We start from the raw sequence: 23686 nt of genomic DNA, 5'->3' as shown, positions 1-23686 counted from the left end.
CATAAGAGTAGGCTACCAGACGAAACCATCACATTGAGGGCCTGGCTCCAGTTGTGCTGTTATACTGAGCTGTACGCACTCCTAAACTGGCAATATGTCACAGGAAAATGTATAGTGCATGAAGAGTCTATTGTAGTAAATCCCTAATTTGAACCAGTGGCTCACAAATTTGTCCCCAAGCACCATTTATAGGTCATGTTTTGTGGAATTATGTAATCGTGCACAGGTGAGAAACTATTTTGCTGGGTCTGTAATCATCACACAACAGGAAACCTAAAAACATGTCCAATTCCATTTCTTCACTAAGTTATAAGGGTCATTCCATGGCAGGAGATTAAACACAAATCATCTTACCAGTTACTTTAGTCTCTGTACATATTTAGAACTAGAAGAGTGTTTCTCAAAAACACATTGTGTTTTTCTTTTTATTTTGTATAGTTCAAGTTACTGGTTTTGAAAGTGCCAAATATCCAAAAATGTTGGCATATGTGAGCATACAAACACCTATTTAAAAAACAGGATTTTGGTACTTAGAGTTAAATCCATTTCTCCGATTCCACAAGGGACACTGGAGCTTATGACAGTGGGGTATAGACGGTAGGTTGAGTAGAGCCTGGTACTTTAAGAATCTGAAAGTGTGACTTGCTCCTCCCTCTCTTTGCCCCATCAGCCCTAGTTTTAAGAATTGAGCATGAGAGGAGATGGAAAACAGGATGACAGAGAAGGAGAATATGAACAAGAACACACAGTCCAATCGGACCAACACACTGCAGGAACACAACCAGTCACATAACTATAATAGACAAAACTGCAACAGAACGGAAGCAGAACAATTAACTGGATAACAGGTAAAAAGCACTGGGTGGGCGTCCAGTGTCCCCTGTGGAATTGAAAAAATGGATGTACCAAAATCCTCTTTTTTTTTTTATAGGGGGGAGGGGTGCTGAACAATCCACAACACTCTGCTACCAAAACTCGAGGCTGGTGTCAAACGTATAGAGATGTAAAAAAAAAAAAAAAGTATTCAACGAAGACCAAGTAGCAGCTCTACATAGCTGTGAAGCAGAGGCACCTCTAAGCGCCACCCACAAAGTACCCACCGACCATGTAGAATGCGTGGAGATGATACAGGCGGAGGTCGAGCAGAAGCAATATATGCCTGACGAATAGTCAGACGAATCCACCTGGCTAAAGTCTGTTTTGATGCATGCCAGCCACAACGATTTGCATTATAAAGGACAAACAGAGCCTCCAATTTGCATAGTCTTTCAGTATGGGCCACATAAATTCAAAGCGGCTGCACTACATCAAGGGAGTGAGATACCCCGGAAGAGTCTAATAAGGCCGGGACCACTATCGCTTAATTTAGGTGAGAAGCCGAGTCCACCTTAGGCAAAAAAGAAGGTTGGGTACGCAGTTATGCCCGATCTCGAAAAATTAAGGGGAACAGCAAGACAAAACTCCAAGTTCCGACACCCGCCTAGCTAATAAAGGGCCAATAAAAACCTTCCAAGTTAAAAAATTAAAATTCACATCCTTCAAAAAGGCTCTAACGTGGCCGACTGAAGGAAGGATAAGACTAGGTTCAAGTCCCATTAAGCCGTGGATGGCACAAAGCACCCCTTGAAAAGAGGTCTGAACCTTCGGAATCAGAGCTAGGCGACGCTGGAAAAAAATTGAAAAAGCAGAAACCTGTACCTTTAGAGATCCAGGATGTAGACCTGCGTCAAGTCCCTTTTGAAGAAAAGACGCGGCAAAGGAAAAGACGAAGTGGAAGATCCACGTTTTTCACACCAGGAGATATAAGCTTTCCAAATGCAATGATAATGTACTGATGTCACTGGTTTCCTAGCTTGAAACATATTTGGAATAACCACCCTTGGAATGTCATGTCGTCTTAGGATGGCGGTCTCAACAGCCACACCGTCAAGCGAAGCAGACGTAAATCTGGGTACACGAATGGGCCCTGCTGCAGAAGATCTGACCGTAGTAGAAGGGGCCAAAGTTAATCTGCCAGAAGGAGTAGGAGATCGGAATACAAAGCCCGATGAGGCCAATCCGGAGCCACTATGAGGACGACTCGCGCTTGATACGCTTGAGAACCCGAGTAAGAAGCGGAAAAGGTGGGAATAGGTACACAAGGCTGTACAGCCAAGGAATCAGTATTTATCCGGATAGTCGATTTATCCGGATAGCCATAAGATTATCTGGTGCTTCCACCAACAGAGAACTCCCCAGGGTGAAGTTCTTGACGACTGCGGTAGTCCGCTTCACAATTGACTCCAGGAACGAAGACTGCGGAGATGGCCTCAACGTGCCTTTCTGCCCACAGAAAAATGTGGCTGCCCCTCTCATTGCTAGACGATCCCCCTTGTCGATTTATGTATGCCACGGCTGTGGCGTTGTCGGATTGTATCCAAACCGGATGTCCTTGTAGAAGAGTAGCCTAGTGTTCCCGCTAGGCTGTTTTAGCGGGGCGCGGCGCCCTGCCCTCCTCCTGGAGGGCAAAAAGCACCCTGCCCTCCAGGAGGAGGGCAAAAAGCGCCCTGCCCTCACAGCCTGCGGGTGCCGTTCTCACCCACGGGACGCAGTGTCCCGCGGGTGGAGAAACATGTGGTGTCCCGGTCATCGCCGGAGAATAGACGCCGGGCGCATGCGACCGGCATCTATTCTCCCTTTCTGCAGCGCTTGGGGGCTGCCCAGCGTGTTCGTAAGCGCCGTGCACGCCCCCAAGTATGACGAAAAGGGGACGCGTCTTATAGACACGCCCCCTTTTCATGACCATGCCCCCTTTTTGGGCGCGCGCGCCTTTGCCGCGCGCATAAGGTTACCCTCTCTAGCTCCGGCGCCCTGCCTGCCGCCGGAGCTAGAGTGAACACTAGTAGCCTCCTGCCCTGTAGACTGCCCGTAGTTCAAGAACGGTGATTGGTAAGAGGGATTCCTGGCACGACCAATGTCCCCACCCGCGAAGGCTGGCGTCTGTAGTGACCAGGGTCCAATTCCAAATTCCGGAGCGTCGACGCGCTACCAGATGGTCTGTCCGGAGCCACCAGATCAAGTATATGAGAGTCTGAGGAGACAGACGCACCAGACGATGGTGGGACCCTGACCATTGAGACAGAAAATCTAACTTGAAACGTTCTGGAGTGAAACCTGCCGAATAGGATGGCCTCAAAGGAGGCCACCATCTTCCTTAGGAGATGGATACAAAGATGCACAGACACTTTCTTCGGCCTGAGCACCAATCGAACCAAATCCTGGATGGCTAAAGCCTTATCTAGAGGCAGGAAGATGCGTAGCAGGATTGTGCCCAGAATCATACCCAGGAACTGAAGTCTCTGAGAGGGCATCATTGAGACTTCTCGAAGTTGACAATCCAGCCGTGTTGTATAAGAATCGGATGTGTAAAGGACGCTTGGCGCAGAAGGACTTCTGCCAATGGAGCCTTGATGAGCTGGTCGTCCAGGTAAGGGACAATAGTCACCCCGAGAGCTCAGATGAGCGACCTTCACTGCCATCTCCTTGGTGAATACCATGGGAGCTGACGAGAGACCGAATGGCAGGGCATGGAGTTGGTAATTAGCATCCCTGATGGCAAACCTGAGAAAGGCTTGGTGACACCAAAAACTCCCTCGTTTCTAGCCCCGCAATCACAGAATGAAGGGACTCCATCTTGAACCTGTGAAAAGGAGAGGTACTTGTTCAAAGACTTGAGATTTAGAATGCGTCTGACTGACCCATACGGCTTTGGAACCACAAAAAGATTGAATAAAATCCCTGGTTTCTTTGAGCAGTTGGAAATGGGTTCCAGAACCTCGGCCAGCAGAAGCTTGTCGATTGCCTGATGCAAAACTAGTTGTTGTTTCAAAGGATCGACTGGAAACCCGGTTGTGAAAAATCGCACTGGAGGAGTGAAGGCAAACTATCTTGTATCCATGAGATACCAGATTCCGAAACCAAGTGTCTGGACAAGTCTGCCGCCAACCCTTCGAAAAGCACTGTTGACGAGCACCCACCTTGGGACCCCCGAGGTGGGATTGGATCACGTCATGCCACGGGCTTTTCTGCCCGGCTTGGGATCCGGACGGCGTGCACTGGCAGTCTGACGTCCTCTTGCGCAATCTCCTCGACCTACTGAAGATGAACCTTGAGGTCAACCCTGAAATCTCGCTGGAGCTCGAAAGGAGTGAAATGAAGGTCCTCTGAACGAGCAACACGGAGGAGGAGCTGCAGAAGGTAGAAAAGTGCTCTTACCCCCAGTGGCCAGAGAAATCCACTAGTCCAACTCTGGACCAAATAATATATCACCTGTGAAAGAAAGAGCTTCAACCGCCTGTTTAGACTCATCGTCCACTTGCAAAGCACAAAGCCAAAGTGCCCGACGAGAAGCGACTTCGGAAGCAGAGATCCTAGAGCCTACCTGACCGATATCTCTGGATGCGTCTCCCAAGTATACTGCGGATTCCTGAATATGCTCTGCCAAGGTAATCAAATCCGCCCGTGGCGTGTTTGACTTTAAACCCTCTGCCAATTGTTCCGCCCACTTCTCCACTGTCTTGTTGACCCAAGAGCCGACCCAAGCTGGTCTGAGAAGTGCGCCTGCAGTATATATGGGTTTCAGTGTAGTTTCCAATTTTCGCTCTGAGCTTTCCTTCAATGTATTAGCTCCTGGATCAGGGAGCGTGGTTTTCTTCGACAGACGAGAAACAGATGAATCCACAGGTGGCGGAGTTTCTATTTTCTGCTGGAAAAGGGAGAAAAAACACCTAGGAATCTGGAATTTACGGTCCGGATTCTGCCAGGCTGCGGCCATCGGTTCGTCTAACTTGCGAGAAACAGGAAAAGGTAACTGAAGACTTCTAACGATTCTGGAGCCTCGGGACCAGAAACAAAGTACTTCCCTCACCGTAAGGATGAGTGCTTCAATACCCTACATTGCGTCAGGTTCCTGAGGGGAAGCCTCTACATCAGATTCCTCAAGCATCTCCCCTTCCTCCTCCTGAGACGAGTGATCCTCTTCCGAATCCTGATCTGACTGGAGAACCGCTGGAAGTTCCCTTTTCCTGGACAGTCAACTTACCACGGCCTCAGGAGATTTAGACGCAGAACCCATAACCTGGGAAAGGCTATTCATTGAGCGGGCTAGATCCTGAGCCCACGCTGGTTCGTTAGAAAAGAAAGATGAGTAGTGCTAGGTCGATCTCGGGCAGCCTCCAATTCCGTAAGGGGAGCGGCTAACTCTGAATAAAGGTCTCCCATGACCCCTGCCAAACTATTTATTAAGGACAGTGTGAAAGTCTGTGCTGTGTTAGCCTTCTCAGCTTCACAAACCTTGCACAGGGATGACCCTTCAAAGCGAGCATGGGTAAATTTATTTTTGCATCTAGTGCAGGAAAACAGTTTCTGTGTAGCAGTCTTGTCTATCGCTTTGGAAGACATCATATCCACCAAGCCTCTCAATCAAGCACCGGCGCGGCAGGCAGACAGCTGCGCTGACGCGGCTGTACACAGTACCCAGAGGAAGCCGGCGCTTTGCTCAGACAGCCGCGTTGATAAGCGTCTGATATATCCTTAGAAAACAGGCTGCCTGAATAGTGCTACTGGCACTCTAGATACTGAGTCACAGCGCTAGGGACTCCTGTTAGTGACAGTGTCACTTAGCCCAGTTTGCAACAGTACACCTCTCCTGCTAATCAGTAGAGGTGTGCATACTTACTGTGCTGCTGCGGCCAGAGTGCTGGGCAGGGAGGGGGGAGCGGGGAACCCAGACACGACTCTGTTTCAACTGTGACGGGCCCCCTTTGAGTCTGTGGACTCTATTCTCCTAGGTAGGAACCCCTCCAGATGACCAGACACAGGCTGCAGTGCCGTGGCGGTACCCTCCCTAGTGACTCCCACGGTGCAGGCAGACTGTCACAGCCAGCAGTCTGCCTGTCCTCAATGATGTAAAAAATAAAATAAGAAAAATAGAAAATAGGGCTGGAGACAGCTCCATGTGCACCAACTCTCTCGGGCACATTCTAAAAACTGGGGCTGATGGGGCATAGAGGGGGAGGAGCCAGTCACTTTCAGATTCTTAAAGTGCCAGGCTCTACTCAACCCACCGTTTATACCCCACTGTCAGAAGCTCCAGTGTCCCCTAGTGGATGAAGGAGAAAACAAATCAATAAAATTTGTTCAGAATAAAAATGTTTAAACCATATAAATCAAAAACTACATGAGATAGGAGTGTAAAATTAAAAATTTCTGATCAGGTGTGTAGTCACACTTAGCATAGAGTACAATAAAAATTGTGAAACCTAAGGTAAAAAAAAAAAAAGTCATTAAAAATTAGATCAGTTGATGCACAACACCTGCTCAGTGCATGTAAAGCTGGATCATCAGCCTAATGTACCTTTCAACTGTATTCTTCAGAGCAGCCAGCTCCTTCTCCACCGTCTGCAACTCTGCCTCCTTTACTTTCAGCTCATCCTGAACATCTTTAATCTCCTGTACCTTTGATAACACTGATGGGGCTTGAGAACGAGCACCTGTGGGGAAAAAAAAAAAAAAAAAGCATAATTTTAAACACTTTAATTCCTTGCCAGTCAGCAGTTCAACCATAATAAATACAGATACATCCTCCTTACACACTTAACTGGCTGATATTTTTTTCAAAAAAACTGTTCAGAAACTGTCAAGTTACTTTTTATGGATTAAATTAGGCCAAGAACATCTATTTAACACTTATCCAACACAATTTAAAAAAAAAATTTTTAAAACTATATATACACACACACTATAACAAATAGCAATTTTTATGGTATACTGTAGAGATGGATGTACCATCAATGGCTGATGGCTATACCATTAATGGTTTTATAGAAATGGTTTAAAGCCATGGATGGTACATCTGGAAATTGTAACTGTAAACACTATCGGACAGTGTATGGGCATGATATCAGACAGAGGGGTCGTACATCGCACCCCCAGATCTTATTGCAGGTTCTTTTGATCTGGGGATGCGATGTACGATCCCATGAGCGCTATGCGGGTGGGAAAGGGGGATGCTGGCATATCGGGCGGATGGCAACCCGATCGCACAATGTGTAGGGACCGCCCAATATGTTGGCCATCGGATCCCCCGTCGCGACGCAAGGTTCATATCGCACCGTATGGGCACCTTTAGGAAAATTGCCCATCCCTAAACAGAGGCCCCGTATTGATAGTCTTGATCGATATTGGATCAATATAAAAATTATCCACAAAATTAGCTTTAACAATAATACAGATATTTAAATAATAAAACAATTATATTTAAAAAAAAAGATAATAGATTTTCCAGATATATCTGGAAAATCTATTAAGTATAGATGACCGTGAGTGACTGGGGGGAAAGAGGCACTGCTATGTTTAAACATTCCCGGCAGCTGTAGAGGAGCACAGTGGGGGCAGGCTGGATGTCCCTGGCGGCAAATGCCGCGAGTATATACAGTGGGGGCAGGCTGGTCTTACCGGAGGCTTCTCCTCTCTGCAGCCAAGTGGGGGCTGCTACCACACTGCAACCAGTGTTCAGAGGAAACGGAAGCTCCCTCTGAGATTAGTGGACCAGAGAACATTATATTCTGGCAGCCACCCACAGGCGTTTCTGACTGGTCGCATACGATACACACACACACAACTAGGGATAAAATCACTAAAGTGAGAGTTTTTAGAAGAGAGTTTTAAAAGTGATGTTGCCCATAGCAACCAATCAGGTTCTAGCTATTATCTTCTAGAAGGTGCTAGTTAAATAGAATCTGATTGGTTGCTATGGGCAGAATCACTTTTAAAACTCACTTCTAAAAACTCACTTTAGTAAATTTACCCCCTAGGGTTAATTTTGTCAGAAGCCAATTAACCTACCACTATGTTTTTGGATTGTGTGAAGAACATACAAACGCCTTCTTAAGACGACAATCGGAGAAGTTGCCCATAGCAACCAATTAGCTTCTAGCTATCATTTATCTAGTACATTCTATAAAATGATAGCTAGAAGATTATTTGGAGATGTTACCCTTAGCAACCATTGTCCTCATTACAAAGTTTGATACATCTCCCCATGGTGTGCTATCCTGCTGGAAGTAGCCATTAGATGGGCAGACTGTGGATATAAAGGGATGCTAATAATTACCAACAATTCTCAGGTAGGCTGAGGCATTTAAACAACATACAATTGGTATTTGGGGGCCTAATGTGTGCCACTGTCTAGATTTGATGAGTTTGCTCTGCACACTGTAGCCTGTTCTTCTGTTCTCAGCCTACAGGAGTTGTGTGGTCTTCTGCTGTAACCCATCCATTTCACAGTTCAACATGCTGTGGGCTCAGATACCCCTTTCAGACATAGCCAAAAACACTGAAAAAGTTTCCGTGGCATGGCAAGCCGACCAGAGTCCAAATTACGTCTGAAAGGATCAGACCCGGGTTTGCTACCCTGCAATCGACCAGGGTTATTCCCAGGACTTGCAACCTGGGTCAGTGGCCCAGCTTATGTCTAAATGGCGTGACCTGGGTTATTAGCCCCGGGTTGCGCAGAGAAGGAGCCGATTGGCTGTACGGGGCTGCCTGGGGCAGTTACAGATGACCTCCTCAACGGCAGATGTCCCATTAAAATGACTTCACACAATGCAAGGGAAGACACGGCTTGTGTGTTAAAGGGGTTGACCAGGGAAAAACCCAGGTCTGCAGTGTAGTGTGAAAGGGGTTCTCCGAGCCTCTGTTGAACAAGCAGGGTCAGGACGGTGTATTTACCGGGGCATATGTCTGACAGGGATATGAGATGCTGATCTGCACCACTGTTCTAATGCATGTTTATTTTAGCTACGGTTGCCTTCCTGTCAGCTTGAACCAGTCTGGCAGTTTTTTTTTTTTTTTTTTCTACAAAATGCTCTGTAAATTCTAGACACTGTTGTGTGTGCAAATCCCAGGAGATCAGCAGTTTGACACAACACAAAAGCCACACCAACCATTATTCCACTGCCAATATATTCCCCAATTCTGATGTTTTGTCAGAACAACTGAACCTCTAAACAATGCCGTCACATAATTGGATGATTAGATATGTGTATTAATGAGCAGGTATATAGGTGCACCTAATATATACACAGGCACACACATATACACATTTATGTGAACATGCATTTACCTCCACTAAGTGTTCCCTGTGGATCAAAAGTATCTCCTCCAAGAGTCACTGTTTTAGTCAGTATCCGTTTGTCAAAGGTCACCTTTTTAGCATTGTCCATTGTATCACAAACCAATGTAGTTCCAAATACAAATTCCATAGCTTTTTGCAGCTCTGACTCATATCCCACCAACGTCAGAGCAAGGTGCACATTGTCAGGTCCCACCTACACAAGGACATAGATTAATAAATAGAAGTGGTTTTAGAAAACATAATACAAAATAAAACAGCCCTGCAAAGTTTACATAATCTCCCAATTAAGTTTCCTTACAACCTCCATAAATTTTATTCAAACAAACCGTAGCCTCTTTCCTGAGATACAGCACCGATGAATAAGTTGGGCTAGAATGGACAAATGATAGGAACAGGCTTTGCCTTTGTAGATCTAAAAAACAGTTTATCCCGGCGGGTTGGGCATATTTTGTTGCCCTGAAATGCTGACATGCAGCATAAGCACAGATATTGCTGGCTCACACATTGTAAATTTAAATGAAGTAGAATTATACTTACCAGATTTTTGGCTACATTAACTGTATCCTGTCCTAAACGTCGAGCTGAAATTTTATTAAGAGGAATGATAGTGAGTCTGCGCTTTAGCTCCCCTTTCTCCAGCAACTTTTTACCTGTAACCTAAAGTGTAGAGAGAAAAAAATAAATAAATTAAATAGGAGGTTAATAACACAGCTACAATAAATTAACATTCATACACAAACCCTCCCATAATCTACCCGAGTTATATGCTAGTAGTTTAGAAATTTACCTCTGTATCGACGACAACATTGTATAGCCGACCCCCTGCCACCACTTCTAAGGCAGTTGCAGTAGAAAGGTCTTTCACAGAGATCAATGAAGCAACAAGACCTCTCACATGTTTTCTATCCCAGTTCTTCTCTGGGTCCCTTGCAAAAGGAAATACAGGACAATGTATACCGAAAGTCAGCAACACTTCTATAAACAGGGCAGTACAGAGCAAAATATGGTTTAAAAAAAAAACTAATATTCAGTTGAAATTAGACTTCCAGAAGTTAAGTTTGGTATCATCAAAATGCTGTTAAATATAATAAACCATTGTTGTTTCCTAGAAGTAAAATTAAAATGCTTGTCTATTTTTCCTTATCCAATGCTCATAAGACAATACCTTACCCGTGTCCTGTCAAAAGAAACCACTACAACTCTTGAGTAAAACTACATAAACTTTGCTTGGGCGGCCTAAGTTTTATATATATATATATATATAATATTTTTTTTACATTATGTGATCACCTGTAGCCCACAGGGGCTTACCAGCTTGGCTTTTCCGAAGCAATCAAATTTAGGGAATGTCAGCTCAATGCTATGAATGATCCATGCCAATTGCTGTGCCAGTGACCATTTTAATATCTCAAAAAGACAGCCCAACTACACTCCATAAGTTATTACAAGTGACACACAGATAGTAGTGTTAATGCAAACCAGTAGGATTCAAAGCAAAATTGCCAATTCACAATTCATTATTTGTCTGCATATTTATTTATTGAGCATTCTAAGAAAGTTAAAGATAAAAGTAATAGACATACACAAGATTGGAAAAGGATGCTGCCCGACACCACCACTCAAAACAGCCGTAGCCTGTCAACCAGCAAAGTTGTGGGCTGGTCGTTATTCAAAAGTTCAACCATGTAAGGGATAAAAATCAGTTGCCTAGATCACAGCTATGCAGAATGTTAAACAGGTTAAGGACACCAGTGAAAAACCTTGTATACACAGCTGTAAGATACATCGAACACAAGATGACCAACGTAAAGACGACCCAGCACCCAGTCAGTTTACTGGTGACACATTGACATACTTGCATGTGTACACACACATGGCATTAATATTGCCCCAGAGTAGGTACCGTGTACGACATGGGTAAAACAAAGCATAGCCATATTTATTTTCGGTTTCATTTAAAAATTATGCTAAGTGTTATCATGGCTACTTTCACTCAAGGCTATATAGAGCCTAGTTGGGTGCGGCTCACAGCCAGCCTCTGTATAGATGTTACAGTCTGTATCTGAGAGGCGAGTGCATTTTACTATAATGTAATGGTGTGTGTACATATATGCTAGTGTAGGAACTTGCAGAGATGTGGGGTCCCTTGACGTTGAGCTGCTAGATACACACGGATCGGCAGTGCCAGTGATAGCGCCAACAATTGTCTTTCTGTACTGAATAGATGGTCAAATTAGAGAAGACCCACCACCGTTAGTTTACTGGTGACACATACTTATATTCAAAATGAAGATTGGAGTAGCGTGCCATGAGTGACTCATAGGTTTCTCTAAGGCGCCCTACATTGCGAGACAGATCCCTGCGCTTTTCCAAAAGCTGCTCCTCTTTTCCATCTATGTACAACAAAAATCAATAAAATGGATTAAAAACCATGAACATTACACTGGTCAAAGTATTTCAAACAAACCTAATCATTATAAACAGTACAGCAGCATATACCTTCATAGTTCAGTTTTTTCATTTCTGCTTCAAGTTTTTCCTTATTCTTCTTGACAGCTTCAAATGCCTCATTGTCTTTCTTGTAGCCGCTGTCCATCTTCTTTACCTCAGCCTGCTTGGTCTTCAGTTCCTGCTGCGCATGCGTCAGCTTCATCTGAGCCTGGACAAGAGCAGCCATTTTACATGCATCTATTACCAATAACCTTTTAGTCAACCTAATACACTGAAGCCATTATTACACTAGTAACATCAAATTCAGAAGTTCTCCAAAAAGCTTAGTCTTTAAATATACCACCTCACTAAAACAGGGCTCGACAAAACCCGGGGGCCAGGTCGCCATGGCAACCAGATTTGGCTGCCTGGCGACCAGGTTTTCAGCTACCCCCGGGCCCTGTAGTGCAGACTGCGAGCGGGGTCCACACTACAGAGTAACAAACATACAGCTGTCAGCGGCGGCTGTATGTTTGTTATAGCAGCCGATGAGAGTCTATCAGACTCTCATTGGCGGCTGCGTCGTTCACGGAGTGAGCCGGCTGGAGCTCACTCATGAGCGCCACCTTCCGGCTCAGCCCGCAGCAGGTTGGGAGAGACGTCACGTCATGACATCTCTCCCATAGTGCAGAGTGGCCAGGAGGAGCAGACAGCGGCGGTTGGCGGTAGGAGCGGGGATCAGGTAAGTTGCGTTTTTTTTATTTTTTAAGGGGCACTGCATAGGGGGGATGGCCGCTACTGTAGGGACACTGCATAGGTGGGGGCGGCTGCTACTGTGGGGGCACTGCATAGGTGGGGGTGGCCGCTACTGGGGACACTATGGGGGGCTACTACTAGGGGAAATGCATAGTGGGGTCTACTACTGGGGTCACTGCATAGGGGGGTCTACTACTGGGGTCACTGCATAGGGGGGACTGCTACTGGGGGCAATGCATAGGGAGGACTACTACTGGGGGTACTGATTAAAGAGGCACTACATAAGGTAAACACTACTGGGGGCACTGCAGAGGGAGGATTACCACTGGGGGGCACTGCAGAGGGAGGATTACCACTGGGGGGCACTGCAGAGGGAGGATTACCACTGGGGGGCACTGCAGAGGGAGGATTACCACTGGGGGGCACTGCAGAGGGAGGATTACCACTGGGGGGCACTGCAGAGGGAGGATTACCACTGGGGGGCACTGCAGAGGGAGGATTACCACTGGGGGGCACTGCAGAGGGAGGATTACCACTGGGGGGCACTGCAGAGGGAGGATTACCACTGGGGGGCACTGCAGAGGGAGGATTACCACTGGGGGGCACTGCAGAGGGAGGATTACCACTGGGGGCACTGCAGAGGGAGGATTACCACTGGGGGCACTGCAGAGGGGGGATTACCACTGGGGGCACTGCAGAGGGAGGATTACCACTGGGGGGCACTGCAGAGGGAGGATTACCACTGGGGGGCACTGCAGAGGGAGGATTACCACTGGGGGGCACTGCAGAGGGAGGATTACCACTGGGGGGCACTGCAGAGGGAGGATTACCACTGGGGGGCACTGCAGAGGGAGGATTACCACTGGGGGGCACTGCAGAGGGAGGATTACCACTGGGGGGCACTGCAGAGGGAGGATTACCACTGGGGGGCACTGCAGAGGGAGGATTACCTCTGGGGGGCACTGCAGAGGGAGGATTACCACTGGGGGCACTGCAGAGGGAGGATTACCACTGGGGGCACTGCAGAGGGGGGATTACTACTGGGGGCACTGCAGAGGGGGGATTACTACTGGGGGCACTGCAGAGGGGGGATTACTACTGGGGGCACTGCAGAGGGGGGATTACTACTGGGGGCATTGCAGAGGGGGGATTACTACTGGGGCACCCAGTTAGTGGTGTGGCCATGAGGGTTGGTTGTCAGGGGCGTAGGTGCTCAGAAATGCTTCCCGGGGGGAAGGGGGGGGGTCTGGCTCCTGCACTTTCATCCTGGCTCCTAAGTTTTAGAATAATTTGTCATGCCCTGCACTAAAAGGATTTGTAGGTAGGATTGTAAAGAAATGGGATGGCTCAGTTTTGCTTAAAATGTAATGTTATCCTCCTATTTATTATCAGATACATTTAACTTGGAAATTCGAACACACGTTGAAACATTTGTTATTATTAGACAAAATTGTGGCCAACAAAAAGCACTGAAGTCGAACACAGAATACCTAACTGGGTCTTATAACAAAGTGAAAGTTTTACATGGTGAGTAACCAGCTAGAGTAGTAATTCATGCTGATCGGGTTCAGTGACATATTTATGATATTTAGGATTATCAAATAATAGAAAACGTTTTTCATACCGTTTGCTCCTCCGTATTCTATTTCAACAACTACATTGTTAAGGCCCATGCTTCCACCCTAGACCTGCCATTAACTTAGAAAGTTGGCGTAACACTGCTTTTTGGCCAATCTGGAGCCAATAAGATCACTAGAACTCCTCCCCTCTTGGCTTGAAACAAGTGTACTGCCAGAATCAGATATACCAACGAATAATTCCACAGCCTGTAATGGCATCCACTTTGGGCACCTATGATTCCCTAGTTCTCAAATAGAACCTGATTACTTTGTGGTTGTGTCAAGAGGCCATCACTTCAGGTCCAAAATGTACATTAACCTCAAAAAGTAAGGATTATAGAAACTTTCCCGATTCCAAGGGGTACATTTACTAAAGTGAGCGTTTTTAGAAGTGCCCATAGCAACCAATCAGATTCTACTTTACATTTAACTAGCACCTTCTAGAAGATTAGAGCTAGAATCTGATTAGTTGCTATAATTTTACCCATGTCGGCAATATAACTGTAAACATGATGCTAAATGATCATGTTTAAAACAAGAGATATGGTAAGAACTTACCTTTGTTATCTCTGTTTCTACGAAGTCCATAGGGTCCACAGGGTTGACCTTGGGGTATAGGTTGGGAACCAAATCCGGGCACCACGCAGTTAAAGCTTTTAGCTCCCAGGATGCACTTGGGTCCACTCTCCCTATAACCCCACCCCCCAGCCAGAGGCACTTCAGTTTGTAAGTAGCCAAAGGCCGGAGGAGGAGAGAAAAAGAGAGAGAAAACTGGAACACTCTAGAACCATACTCACAGAAAAGGAGACGGGAAACCGGTGACCAGTAACACAGCCCATATGAAGCCAGGTGCGCCAGGGCGGGCGCCCTGTGGACCCTATGGACTTCGTAGAAACAGAGATAACAAAGGTAAGTTCTTACCATATCTCTTGTTTTCTACTTCAGGGTCAATAGGGGGTCCACAGGGTTGACCTTGGGGATGTCCCAAAGCAGTTCAACCAAGGGTAGGGACGCTCCTGTGCTGAGAGGAGAATCCGTCGCCAAAAAGGAAGCATCCTGAGAGGCAAAGGAAACCAATGCCTAGAACCTTAAAAAGGTATGGACAGAAGACCACGTGGACACCTAGTAAGGCAAAACAGCCGAGGCGCCACAACGAGCCGCCCACGAGGGTTACATGGCCCGAGAAAAAACAAGCCTCAACGACAGAAATGCCTACCCATGGGTAGGCCCCTGAGGAAGACATACGAGGCCATCCAGCCAACATTTCATGATAGGCCGGCCATCGTTTCCTGTGAAAACCAGAAACCGCAGACCACCAATAAGGAGTCCGAATACCATAAGGAACTTGAACGGATCATATAAAGCCAAAGAGGCCGGACCACAGTCAATGAGGCCACCCCAGCCGAGAAGACTGCTGACTGAATGGCCGTACCATAAGTTCCAGAATAATATGGAACCTAAAAACCACTCTAAGAAGAAATACAGGGCGAGAGCAACTCACACCCTGACATGATGCCCTCCAGAAGAGGGAGCCACATGAGAACGCTCCCAATTCAGACACTCTCCTGGTTGATTTAAACACACAGAGAGAGAGAGCTTAAACAATAGACCATGTAATGGCTATCACAACCAGCGGTTCCATTGACTGTCCCCGGAGGGAACAAAGAACCACTACTAACTCCCCAGGAGTCCCTAGGGAGGACAAGTGGAGGCATAATCCAGAAAACACTCCAAAGGATGAACTGGATACCAGAGCGGAGCAATTCCATATCTTAACCATACCGACAGTGTAGAGATCCGCACTGTCAGGAAGGCCAGGCCAAGGGTGAAACCCAAGCCAGCCGGAAGGAATGCCAGAATATCTGAAAATCCTGGACACCGGAGGATCGTATCGACAGGTACGATACCATAAGAATTATGTATGCCACAGTCCGTGGCAGATCCCAGCAAAGTCTGGCCTATCTGCTCTAAACATCTCAATGAAGACAGAGCCAGGGAAGCCCTAGGACCACGGTAGGGGCGCAGTCAAAGACAAACGATCCAGGTGCAGGGAAAAACAAGGACCCTGAGACAACAGGTCCAGATAGTGAAGCAGTAGGAACGGAGTATCGATGAGGAGACTCTGAAAATCTTAGTACCAGTGATGTCTGGGACGAACTGGAGCCCCCAGAAGGAAAGCCCCTCCGTCTCGAATTAAACTTCCGAAGACCTCGAGGAAGAAGGGAGACCGGAGGACACAGGTACACAAAGTGGAAGGACCACTTCACTGACAAAGAGTCACTGAAGGTAGCTTCATTACTCCTGGAGCTGGACTGTAACACCGGTAATGTGTGATCAAGTCAGAAGGCCATGAGGATCAATCCCCTCAGGGAGGCCCCCTCTGCTCACCAGGAGTTGAAACCTCTCTTGGAGAAGAGACTAGTCCCCGGGATGCACGTCGCGACGGCTGAGGAAGCCCGCTTCCCAATGGAGAGCTCCGGGAATAAACACTGCAGAGTTGGCCAGGAGAAGAGCCTTGGACTATGTCAGAATGGATGACATACCTGACATTGCCACCCAACTACCAGTGTTGCCTAGATGGAAGTCACTGTTGTGACACTGTCGGACTGAACCTATTCAGGTTTACCGTGACATATGGGTTAGGCCAGAGTGAAGGTCCAAGACAGCCTAAAGTATCAACAAGTTAAGTGGCAGGGCAGAAACGACAGACGTCCAACTGCCCCGAAACGAATGCGGACCAGACACTGTCTGTAGCAAAGAACACCCTGGACGAGATGGTCATAGCCACCCGGACAGAGACCAACTCGCCTCCGGAGAAAGTATCATCGTTCGAACAGCGATCCGATGGGAAAAACTCGATCCATCTGGAGGGGAGTCAATTATGGCAAGGCCTGGAATGGAACTGAGCACATTCCACCCTACCAAAAGGTAGACACTCTGGTAGACCGCGCATCACAAAGAGTAATGACATATGTCGAATGCGTAGATATCCGCACACTCCAAGTTGAAGAGTGGAGATCTTGTCTTACGCCAGAAAAATTCTCAGAGTCTGAGAATCCAGCAGTGCTCCCAGATGAAGAAAACCCTGTGAGGGATGTAGGGAGGACTTTTTCTCCGTTGACTAATTATCTGTGCCGAGAAGAAGCCACGGTTATCCTGACCTGGCGGTAAAGTACCTTGGTGATCCTGCTAAAAGCAGGAGACCGTCCAGAGAAAGGAGCATTCGGATACCCTGAACAGGTGAACTGTCAGAAAATCCATAAGGCTGGTAAACCCCGGTGGAGTTGGAGGACAGTCCCAAAAGGCAGAGCCCGAAACTTACAAGTGTTGCTGTGGCACAGCAAACCTGAACCCATGCTGATGAGAGGGCTCTGTACGTACCCGTAGGTACGTATCCTGAATACTCAGATATACCCTAAAATCCCCAGGTTCCAAACGTCGGATGATGGAGCATGGACGATTCCACCTGAGTCCTGGCACCGTTGGAATCTGATTCAGGGATTTGAGACAGAGTATAGGCAAATGAGGACCAGTCGGTCACCGCCCCAGAAAGAAAGTAGAACAACCAGTCCCTCACTGAGATAGTGAGGTTGGCCGAAATAGCTCTGCTTACCACAAAGACTGTATAGCTTTCTGGGATTGTAAGGCCCTGATCAGGTCTGAAGAAGGGCCCGTGTAACAATGCCTGTGAGGAGGCTGCCTGAGCAATGAGAGGCCGTTGAGAATCAGTACCTCACTCTGGAAATTCCCCAGATGTAGACCTGTCCCGTCAGGCTGAGGGTATATCCTCAGGTGTAGAAACAGGGTCGTCCGGAAGTCCAGGACTGCTCGGTACTGGATATGGTGGCCCCCGTGGAGGCCGACAGCCTAGGAAAAAACAGGCCTTTAGGCTGACCCTAAGGACAAAAAGACTTAACAGAGTTAGTCCGAATGTAGTGGGAGTAGCTAAAGACGGTATCTCCCCATTAGTGATACTGCCAATGATGCAAAGATCTTGTCAAGGTCAGGACCAAACAAGATCTTCCCCATGGAAGGAGTGTGCACCTCTGCTTTCCCATAACGCAGCCATAGGGTACTGCGGCGGATACAGACGCCGCCGAAACCCTGAAAGTTAGAAGACCGGCATCCCATGAGGTAATCCCACATATGACCACTGCATATTTTATGTGAGCGGCAAAAGATATTTGAACCTCAGACGTGTTGGAGGGGAAAAACGTCACAAAAGCATCACCCTGCGATTGCCATGGTAGGACGGGCAACAGGCCCTGAAAACGAGTACATTGATTTCAGGCAAAGTTACCACCTACGGATCCGTAAAATCCGTCCAGGCCGGGATGGGAGGCGTATTAATGCCTGTAATCCGATGATTAACATACAAATCCATCCCAGAAGGGGATTTCCATTACTTGTGAGGACCCTCAGGGAATGGGAAACAGGAGGCCTTTGTGACTCCTCGTATCTGGCGACAGCCAGACTCCCGCTATGAGATCCACCCGCTGGGCAGAAAACGGGAGATGTATGATACAGGTGCAGGATCGACATTCTCTATATCCAGAATGAACCTGGCTACCAGCCCCAAAGCAGGGATAATAATACTTGAAATCGGCTCCCCCCATGTGAGAGGGAAAGAGCCGAATATACCATCCAGTTCACGGCAGAGCCACTGGTCAGTAACCACAGGGCGTATATCACGCCAATTAGTATTTCGTATAAAACGACATCCACCAGGGTGGCCGTTGTGGTAATCCCTGCAAGGGGAATGACAGACCGATGTGGTATCGGAGGTAATTCATGTACTGTGAAAAACCCCGGCGGGGAGCGACAGTCTGTTGCACAGGGGTAAATTGCAAGAAATTGCGAGATACCCCGAGTTCAAAAGGGCAGTATGGTGAAGTAACTCCAAGCAAGTGACGACAATGGGGCCCGCCCGGCGATCCTCAAAGGAGAGGATCCTGAGAAATAAACCGCCCTTTAAGGGGGTCGTGCAAGGGGCCCCGCACCAGATGGTGCCGCATACATAAACCTTTCTAAGTTAAAATCCTCCGCACTAATTCCTGCAGGCTATGACTTGCAGGATAGCAATAATGGGTGCAGTATCGTGTGCAATCTCCTGGTCAGATATATCTGACTATCTTGACGGAAATATTAAGCAGCGCCATACCGGTCCTGACTGACGCTAAGATTAGCTGCAGGGACCCATTATCAGCGTATGCAACTCACAGTTCCATCTAAAATATGGCAACGTGCAGCACGCAACAGTATGTGACAAACCTCACAGATATTAACAAATATATATATGTGAGGTCTCAGAACCACCCCAGGTACACCTGTATTAGGGCAGATAAAGAAAAGGGATAGATATACACTGACAGGTGAGAGAAAAAGCAGACAGTCAGCACTAGCACAAGTCATATACAATGCAGAAAAATATATATACATACATAAGCATGACATATAATATACTGCACAATGTCGCTACATTCAACTGCCCAGATTCAGTGTCTGGGAAGGCTATAGCACTGTGTACACTCACCCAAAATGGTCAGGTACGCAGGGGGACTGGGCTCACTGACATCCTAAGAGTTCTGCCGCACCACAGAGAGAAAATGGCCGCTGGAGACCTCAGAAGAAGCGTGGCCCGCGGAGGAAGCAGCTCAGCGACGCCAGACTGTATTATTGAAAGGCGCGCTGAGCTGAGGGGAGGAGCCGCTAGACAGGGAAGGCTTCCTCCCCTGGCTAGCAATTAACCCCCCGGGATGCCGGCTCCCGCTGCCGCTATAATCCCTGGTGGGCTGTGGACACGCGGGGTATGCCTCCATGGAGGGGGAGCCCGCCGCCACCGCTAGCGCCTCCGGTCTGTCCCCAGAGACCGGAGGCATAAGGCTGCATATTCACACGTGGATCACCGCAAGCGGTGACCACGCGACTTACCTGTCCCCGTCGATCCGGCAGCAGCCCAGGGATTCCTCCAGAGCCCGGCTAGTACAGACTCTGGGGTCCCGCTGAGATCCCCAGATCTGTACTGGCGTCGCAGCGCCGGCGGGGTGTAGGAGCGGCAGCTCAGACGTCCATTGGACAGTCTGATGCTGCCGCTCTGAAGAGTAGTAAAAAATAATAAAATAAAACTCTTTTAAGCTTAGGGGCTGCTAAGCAGCCCCCCTGCAGTAACGGTGACCCAACTCCTGCCGGGCACCAACTTAAACTGAGGTGCCTCTGGCTGGGGGGTGGGGTTATAGGGAGAGTGGACCCAAGTGCATCCTGGGAGCTAAAAGCTTTAACTGCGTGGTGCCCGGATTTGGTTCCCAACCTATACCCCAAGGTCAACCCTGTGGACCCCCTATGGACCCTGAAGTAGAAAGTTATAATTCTAACACCTTTAAAATTGCTGCAAGTAACATTTCAACTATGTCTGCATTACGGCACCAGCATTCTGCTGTCCACATAGTCGCTGCCGACATCTTGATCCTCAACAAAACGTGTGTATGCCCTGACTTAGGCCAGATTTCAACCCTTTACTAACTTGTTCAGATCATATTCAGTGGTCTTATTGAACAAAGCAGAAGATAACTTGTACCTTAATGTGGTGCCTTCTGTCACTTAGGATACATTAATATTTATCTGACATTTACTGTCTGTGCTAACTTTAAGAGATGTGGCACCTTGAATAGATATGGTCACCGGCACCCTCTGTACCCAGCCCACAGGTATCCTGTTTTCTGCTCCCATTTATAGCGCAGACCCTCCAACCATGTAGATGAGAAGTGGGCCTTCTATGGGCGGTATTCAATTGTTTTCGTGGTCCGGATCTCCCATCTAAAGTGACAGGAGATCGCGGGCCGCTATTCAATTGTTCCTGCTTTTTGCGCTGATTACGCCCAAAGTGGTCGGGTTTAGCCACATAAATCGGCTACCCCCGACCAAAGTGCTGGGCGCGATCGCGAAAAGTGCAGTTTCGTTGCCAAAACAGGTAAATTTTCGCCCATTCCAGCACGCACCCCCCTGGGGCTGCAAGCTGAAATGGAGCACTGGCAGCTGATCGCACCCGACAGGAGCAACAATTGAATAGCTCCGTCTGGCGCAAAGGGGGCTGGAAACAATTGAATTCCGCCCTGTGTGTGAATGTATTACAAAGGAAGTTTAAGAGATGCGCTCAAAAACATTATAACAAACAATGTATTTAGTTCAAGTTAAAAAGCAATTACACCTGGGCTAAAAGTATATAGACCAGAAAAATTAAAAAAAAAAAAAATTAAAAAGGTGTAAAAGCTAAAAACATAAGGAAAGATACATTTGTAGCACCTATAAATTACTGTAGCAATAATCCTTAGTCATTGCATAGAAGAAAATGTTGCAATATTCCTCAATTATTACATGAGGCAGTAAATACAACTGTGACTATCAGAATGCAGTGTAGCACAGAATTATCCAGGAAAATACATCAGTGCCATTACATTAGCATTTGGTCAAGAAGCTCCAAATTATCAAAGATAAAATGCACTAAATAAGTATATATGTTTCAAGCATGCATAGATGTTCAACTATTTAAAGTCGTTTTGCATGAGTTATCAATAACCATGGAATTCAACAAGTTTTAGCAAGCAGTGACCAAGTTATCTGAATTCAAAAGTCTAGAGTTGCACATTTAAAATGAGTTTTCAAGAAAGTTCAACTGTTATGGAGCGTACACACGGTCAGATCTGTCAGACTTGTCAGATTTGTCAGATGAACGATTGAACGATTAAACGATCTGAACGATTTGAACGATTTTACCAAAGTTTTGAACGATTTGAACGATTGAACGATTTTTGACTACATTAAAATGAATGGAATCGTCCAAGTCTGACTGCAAACCCATCAGATGTCAGATATCGTTATCTGACAAACGGGAACGCGCATCGTTGATCGTCCATCGTTCAGGCATGTCAGATATGAACGATTTTCCATCAGATATGAACGACTGAACGATTTTTAAATCGTTATCGTTCATATCTGAAGGAAAAATCTGATCGTGTGTATGCACCATTAGAGATGTTTATATAGTTGGCCATCTAACCAATATAAGTAAATGAATGGTCAACGACAATTAGAACCTGTGCTTTACAGTGTATTCTTTGAAAAATAGATAGAGTGGATCTCACCACTAAGTAACCCACGTAGCGGACCTCTAGCGCCCTGCCAGATTTTAAAGGGCACAATGCGCCGTCCCCCTTAGCGGCACCCCGCCAAAACAGCCGTCCCCACCTGTGGGCTGCAGTGTTCTGCAGGTGGGGAAAATTGCGGTTTAGCGTTTACCGCTGGTAAATGGATGCTGGGCGCCTCCAAGAGTGATGAAAATGGGGCGTGTTTAAAAGACACACTTTTCCCATGGATACGCCCCCTTTTTGGGCGCACGCGCCAGAGTGCCCTTTCATTATGTCCGGCGCTGGACCTAGAGTAAACACTAGACCTCTGAGTGAGTCTAGGCCCTATTTGGTATCAAGACCTTTAACGGAACAGTCTGCTCCCCAAATAGTGAAGGAGGGAGAGAAGATCTCTCAGGTGGCTGTCCTCTTTATTTACAATTCTCTGCTCCTTCCAACTTCATTTATGATTGCATTCACCTGTGTTTTTAGCTCCATTTTCAGCAATTATTTCAAAACAGATGACAGCAATCATAAATGAAGTGGGGAGTCCAGGAGAGGAGCATTTTGTACAAGGTGGAAGGGGTCATGTTGGAGGGTATGATGGCGCCTGGACTTCTATTATCATAATAAGAGCAGCATTTGCTCTTTTAGGAATCCCCAAAGAGAACTTTTAACAACAGTGCACAAAGCCATGTATCAGTAAACACTGACCTGTCCGAACCACAAGATTCCCAACATTCATATCTCTAAAAAATTATATTATAGCATTTAGTTTTACCTGTTTGGACTCAGTTTCTGCTTTACTGATCTCATTCTTGCAAGTCATCATCTGTCCTGCAAGTGTAGCCTCCTCTCCATCCTCATTGCTGGACAGACCAGCAGACACGGCATTAAAATGTTGCTGAGCAGCAGTAAAGCCCTCTGCATCCTTATGACTGGCCTCCTGCAGGGAGCTCAGGCTGTCTGTTATCTTCTTAATTTCTTTCTCTTTGTTAGTCAAAGCCTTAGCATCCTTCATTAAAACAATCAGAATGTTACAGTTTGTTACATGAAAACACTGTTCTCACCATACAGACTTTGTAACTTACCTCGTCCATACTCTTCACCAACTCCTTTCGTTTCTTCTCCTCTCCTTTCAGGTTTTGTTTTTTGAGATCCAAGGAGCTCTGTGCTTTAGTGTCAGTTCTCTGAGCTTCAGCAAGGCTTTCTTCTAAACTCCTTAATGCCCCTCCAATTTCCTGCAAAATAAATCAACAGAACACAGCCTACAATTACTACCGGGCACAAGGGACATTAACCTACTGGAAGTTTTCAGTTTCAAATCCACCAAACTGAAAATCGCTACCAATTAGTGTGTTGTTCTATATACAATAGCAGAACATGCATTTATTAAAGCTCTTTATAGTCACATAACTAAAGCTACAAATGCTAGCATTTATGAATTTGCAGTTGTTTGGCCTGAACATTGAATGATCATATTTTCACTAATTGACTCTTCACGTGTTTGGAAAGTCAACCACTGCTCTATTTATTTGTCAGTCAAGATGAATAAACAGATCCTAGCAAGTGTGGTCACCTTTAAA

The 23686-nt window shown here is 46.7% G+C and overlaps 1 protein-coding gene across 2 annotated transcripts in view; it reads right to left on the bottom strand.

Moving 5' to 3' along the window:
- The window catches only part of SMC2 (structural maintenance of chromosomes 2), a 76992-nt gene that overhangs the window by 35716 nt on the left and 17590 nt on the right, over nucleotides 1-23686 (bottom strand). For both annotated transcript variants that reach the window (XM_088460126.1, XM_088460127.1), the window contains exons 9-16: nucleotides 23192-23341; nucleotides 22882-23115; nucleotides 11675-11834; nucleotides 11451-11568; nucleotides 9963-10101; nucleotides 9713-9832; nucleotides 9164-9368; nucleotides 6395-6530 (exon numbers count right to left, since the gene is read on the bottom strand). In XM_088460126.1, the coding sequence (XP_088316252.1) occupies nucleotides 6395-6530; nucleotides 9164-9368; nucleotides 9713-9832; nucleotides 9963-10101; nucleotides 11451-11568; nucleotides 11675-11834; nucleotides 22882-23115; nucleotides 23192-23341 (1262 nt within the window). The remainder of the gene's footprint in view (nucleotides 1-6394; nucleotides 6531-9163; nucleotides 9369-9712; nucleotides 9833-9962; nucleotides 10102-11450; nucleotides 11569-11674; nucleotides 11835-22881; nucleotides 23116-23191; nucleotides 23342-23686) is intronic.

The sequence above is a fragment of the Taudactylus pleione genome, unplaced genomic scaffold (genome assembly GCF_031769625.1).
Source record: "Taudactylus pleione unplaced genomic scaffold, aTauple2 ptg000967l, whole genome shotgun sequence".
Taxonomy (NCBI): Eukaryota; Metazoa; Chordata; class Amphibia; order Anura; family Myobatrachidae; genus Taudactylus; species Taudactylus pleione.
The sequence above is the reverse complement of the archived record's forward strand: the minus strand, read 5'-3'. Positions and strand labels throughout refer to the sequence as shown.